Raw genomic sequence first — 5,242 nt, 5'->3', positions numbered from 1 at the left:
CAACCAAGGGCGTACTTCGTAAAAGTGATGGGTGGTATTCACTGTCTACGTAGCTTGACGTCATACTCTCCTGTTCCCCTCGTGGATTTCCCCCTGCAAAGAAGTTATATAAACCTGAGGATTTCACCTTCCAGTCCATCTCCAGATCATCTTCAATCATAACAACACAAACACAATCAACACATTCAAGACAACCACTTTTACAACTCTTTCTACCGCACTAATATCTATCTTCAATTTCACAACCATCCATCATGTCGAACATCATCCACAAGGTTAAGGACGTGGTCACCGGTCATCACCACGAGAACAAGACCGAGAACCCCTCTTCCGACAACCACGGTCCTCACTCCTCCAAGATGGCCAACAAGATGGACCCTCGCGTCGACAGTGATCGTGGTTAGTACTGATTGACAATTCCCGGTACAATGTGATGCTAACTATCTTCTAGACAACCGTGCTCGCCACGAAGCCATGGGTGGTACTCACGGCCCCCATGAGACCAACATGGCCAACAAGGCCGACCCCCGCGTCGACTCGGACCGTGACCACCGCGCTCACCCCTCCACCACCACTGGATACAGCGGCAGCACCAACGCTGGTCCTCACGACAGCAACATGGCCAACAAGGCCGACCCCCGCGTCGACTCGGACCGTGACAACCGCGCCCGCCACGAGGCTCTCGGCGGTGCCCAGGGCCCTCACAGCTCCAGCATGGCCAACAAGATGGACCCCCGCGTCGACTCGGACCGTGACAACCGTGCCGCTCACCACTCCACCACCTCCACTGGCGCTGGCTACGGTGGTGCCACCACTGGCTACAGCGGCAGCACCAACGCTGGTCCTCACGATAGCAACATGATGAACAAGATGGACCCCCGTGTCGACTCGGACCGCGACAACCGTGCCCGCCACGAGGCTCTCGGCGGTGCTCAGGGCCCTCACAGCTCCAGCATGGCCAACAAGATGGACCCCCGCGTCGACAGTGACAGAGGTAAGTTGAATACTTCCTCGCTTCCATCCACAATTCGAGACCTCTAACTCACCCTCTGAACAGACAACCGCGCTGCTTACGGCGGAGCTTCCACCGGCCCCGGCGCCTACGGCTCTTCCACCGGTGCTGCAGGCTACGGTGCTGGCCCTACCACCACCACTGGCACCGGCTTCGGCACCACCGGCAGCACCAACGCCGGCCCTCACAGCTCCAACCTGATGAACAAGGCCGATCCCCGCGTCGACTCGGACCTGGACAACCGCGCCCGTCACCACGGTATGGCCAGCAGCAGCTACAACACCGGTGCCACTGCCGGCCCCCACCGCTCCGACATGGCCAACAAGATGGATCCCCGCGTGGACTCCGACTTGGACAACCGTGGTACCCTTGGTTCTCAGCGTGGCTTTTAAAAATACACGAAATCCAGAGACCAACCCAGAAAGGAATTTAGACAAAAGAGGAAACGGGGAGACAGTCTGGAGTGTCTGACTGACTGACTGACTGAACCCTTGTCTTTGTTTTCTCTTGTTTTTTTTCCTCTTATGATGCTGTTACGACCCCCTTTGCTCTCGTGATGATACATACGCCTTTGTTGTCTCTTGTTTGATACCAAGCAAGTTTAATGATTACCCCTATTGATGATGTACTTTATTATCGAGGAGATTTGATAGGTTATCATCGAAATGCACTATTCTGAAATCAACCTTTTGATCTTTTGTGGTAGCGTAACTGAGTCCGACGATAGCTTGCTAGTTAATAACAGTAGCCCACAATGCTCACCCACCCATCGTTCCCCCCGGTCTTAAGTCAAGTGAAGAGAATGAACTCTACAGTTGGCATGACTTCATGACTTATAACATCACCCTGAGACTTCAGCTTACTCTAATCTAATCCTGATCTAACCGACAGTTCGAAGTTTAATGACCCTATTGTCAAGGCAGGACACCCCCCTTTCCACTATTCGGATCTGATTGATGATCGTTGTTCTGAGCTGCCTGCACAGACCATTAATTATGGTGTGCAGCTTTACACACACAAGTCCAATGCACAGGGTGTGCAGGATCCGAGCAGCGGACAAGGAAGGTCAAAGGGTGGGGAGTGGGCCTGAAGCATTGTCGAGCTTGTACAGTAACTTCACAACATCATGTACTCCACCTACCCTACCCAGTGTACATGAAGTACATGAGTACATCCATTCCTCGGGAGCAGACTGATAAGTCATGGTTCTCGTACTATTTCTGCAACAATAGTCTAGAACCAAACACCCATTAGAAATTGTGATTTACGAGTTTGATTCTGTCTGCACTATGTGCGTGCTAAGAGTCGAACAAAGTACAGAACCCTAATGGGTTTCGGGGTAGTAAGTTCGTTCATAGATTGTGTTGGGTGAGAGGGCGCTGTGGGATCGGCAGTACTTGATCTGACCCAGAGACCCAGAGAAATGTGGTGTGGTGAGGTTATCGCTTGGAGTTGCCGAGAAGTACTATCATTTATTGTACATGGCCATAATCCGCTGATCAAAGGGCGGGTAGAAAAAGCAGAGGAAAAATCATAGAACGGAGGATGGGAAATGGAAATTGATGATACTGACCTCGAAACGGAATGTCGTATGGGGATCCGTGACGTACGAATATTACCTACCGGTATGTGACACAATGGTGGTACAGCCAAGGTGGAAACATGCATGCAGGTATTTTGTGTGCTCGACGGGCACGGGGGGGGGACGCATCATGCAGCCCAGATGAACTCCTTTCTCAAACATGAAACAAACGTCCTCGAGCCGAAACACGTTACGCAAATCTATGCGGTTTTCAACACCTTAATTCAACCATTACTCAACGATGAACAACTTCACTATGCATGGGTGTCACGACTGGACTACTGCTATATACACTTGCGCCGAAAGCGCCGATTGGATGTGGAAAATAAGAGACAATCCGACCCCGGCCATTCTCTGAATGCAGTATATCCTGCAGATTCGTCCTAAAGGCCAAGACGACTTGCATAACTGCTGCCTCGAATAATGTCATCTGCAGGGTCGGATGTGAAAATGAAAGAAAGGGTTGCTTCAAAATGGGTATAAGTCATATCCACGGGTTGGACCGCGATGCTCAATGCTTGGGCTGAAAAAAAGACACAAAAAGAGAAATTGAAGACGACGAGGATGACACTGGCTTGAACGAAATGCGAACAGATAAATAAAAGAGAGCGCGAAAATTGCAGCGACGACCAGAGAATTGCCTCCGCATGCAAAAGTGGCGGGAGCAATTCCACCCCAGTAAGCCAACTACCCAGAACGCAGGGAGCTGGACTGACTAGGGCATCGCAGCCCGGCCGTCCAGGGCCAAAGGCCCTGAGTCGTTCAACGGCGTCAACGGATTCTCATCCGACGAATCGGAGCGCACAGGCGTTTCAGCACGCAACTGGGCCTGCCGAGTCTGGGCGGATGAAGGGGACTGGGTCAAAGACTGCCAGCCTGGCATGTCACTGTGGGCGCTGGACAGGCCAGGGTTGGGATTCGATGTCGGCGCCGGCGGGTGCGAGGAATTATCGTCCGACGCGTCCAGATCTCGAAGCCGCATGTTCTCGATATTTGCGGCGAGTCCCGCCTCCACGGGAAGACTTGGCTCGAGCCGACGTTCGTCACCTGAGGTTCGCGAGGATGGGATGGCAGCGTTGGGTTCCGGCTGGGGGTGGTGTGTCTCCGACTGAGCGAGTTCAGGAGCATCCGGCTTGTCTTCCGCAGCGGATTTCGATTCCTCTTGCTCCTCGAAGTCGTTGGTGTCGTCTACCTCTGCACTAAGATCGGTGTAGGCGCGGCAATTGGGGCATTGGAACATAGGGTAGTCGGGTGTATGAATCAACCGGCTGACACACTTGTAGTGCCAGACGTGGGCGCAGGCGGCCATGAACAAGCACTGATAAGGGCGCTTTTTTTAAACACTTCATTAGCTACGACTCTGCCTCAGGAGCACAACACAAACTTACCAAAACAGAACCCAGGCAGATGGAGCATTCTCGGCATCCTGAGTAGTCCGCGGTATCCCCCTTGCCAAGATTCTTGATGAGGTTCTCGGTATTTTTGCTATGCCAATGTTAGCTCACTGTTGATCACAATGGGGGTCGAAACATCTTCCGTACTTGAATTCATTGGGCTGCTGTTGCCAGGATCGGTTACATTCAATCCGGATACGGACACAGCGAAATATCATTTCCTCGCCACCTCGAAAGTCAATGCCTAGCTGCACGATATCCCCATCCTTGATGGTGTACAACCGGGAGGCGATATTTGGCTGGCTCAGTCGCATATGGTTGAGAAAGGTGCCCGACGAACTTCCGACATCCTTAACATGCCACTGTCCGTTCAGATACATGAACTCGCAATGTTTGCGACTCACGACCTTGGATTTGAACCCGACCGGGGCATCGGAGGGCTCCGTGGGATTTGCCACTGGCGTGCCATCCCGCTCCGAATATCGACCGACGCGAATGACACAACTCTCGGATGGTAATGTGCGAGAAATTGGAATGAAGGGCAACGAAGGGCGGCTGCTTGCATGCGAGTCTTGGTGAGGAAAGAAGCGGATGGTGGCTTTTTGTTTCGGTCGCGGGGAGGCAGCGGAAGGGCTTTCGGACACTACTGGATCGGGGCTCTCAAGGGCGCCAGGGTGAAGGCTCCCTGCGCTCGACACCTCGCCGTTGGGCCTTGCATTGACAGCTTGTGACGAACCTCGGGGTCGCGCCATTATTCCTCGTGTGTGATTGCCGGGAGTCTCGTTGCGAGGAGTAGGTGAGTTGGGCGATTCGGTGGGTGATGATGGTTGGGAGCGCAAGTCGAGTTCGAGGCCACGGTAGCTGGGGAAAAAAACCGAGCTATAGCGGGCGAACGTGGACTGATGTTCAGTTTCCGGACATGGGGCCCGGCTGGAAGTCTCCACTGTGGTGGACGAAAGATCGGGTCCGGTGGAGGCGGCTGAAAACCAAGAAACTCGATTACCGAGAGTATGACGACGTGAAACTCGCTGACTGTTGGTCGACGAGGAGGAGGACGAGGCGGAGGCGGCACTGGGTTGCGGTGAAGGGAAAGAGAAATGATTTTGCGTGTAGGCACGTAGTTGACTTAGACGACGGAGAGGCCGCAGACGAGATTCGGAGGAAGGAGAAGAAGAAGATGGGAGGAGGTTGGAGGAGGGAGAGGCGGAGGCGGAAATAGAAACAGAAGACATTTGGGGGGGGAGGGAGGAGGAG

General features: G+C 53.3%; 2 protein-coding genes across 2 annotated transcripts; one reads left to right on the top strand and one right to left on the bottom strand.

The window, feature by feature from the left end:
* Window positions 1–254: 254 nt before the first annotated feature.
* Window positions 255–1,571, top strand: dprB (the record flags this gene model as incomplete). Its single annotated transcript, XM_025577764.1, has 3 exons — window positions 255–399; window positions 452–994; window positions 1,058–1,571. The coding sequence occupies 3 exons, from the start codon at window positions 255–257 to the stop codon at window positions 1,402–1,404; spliced, it is 1,035 nt and encodes a 344-aa protein (XP_025435525.1). The 3' UTR covers window positions 1,405–1,571.
* Window positions 1,572–2,846: 1,275 nt separating this feature from the next.
* On the bottom strand, window positions 2,847–5,220 carry BP01DRAFT_330708 (FHA domain protein; the record flags this gene model as incomplete). Its single annotated transcript, XM_025573021.1, has 3 exons — window positions 2,847–3,924; window positions 3,983–4,079; window positions 4,136–5,220. 3 exons carry the CDS (start codon window positions 5,218–5,220, stop codon window positions 3,310–3,312), a joined length of 1,797 nt encoding a protein of 598 aa, XP_025435524.1. The 3' UTR covers window positions 2,847–3,309.
* Window positions 5,221–5,242: the final 22 nt, after the last annotated feature.

This window comes from Aspergillus saccharolyticus, assembly GCF_003184585.1.
Source record: "Aspergillus saccharolyticus JOP 1030-1 unplaced genomic scaffold BP01scaffold_1, whole genome shotgun sequence".
In the NCBI taxonomy this organism is placed as follows: Eukaryota; Fungi; Ascomycota; class Eurotiomycetes; order Eurotiales; family Aspergillaceae; genus Aspergillus; species Aspergillus saccharolyticus.
This window is presented reverse-complemented; position numbering and strand designations above follow the sequence as displayed.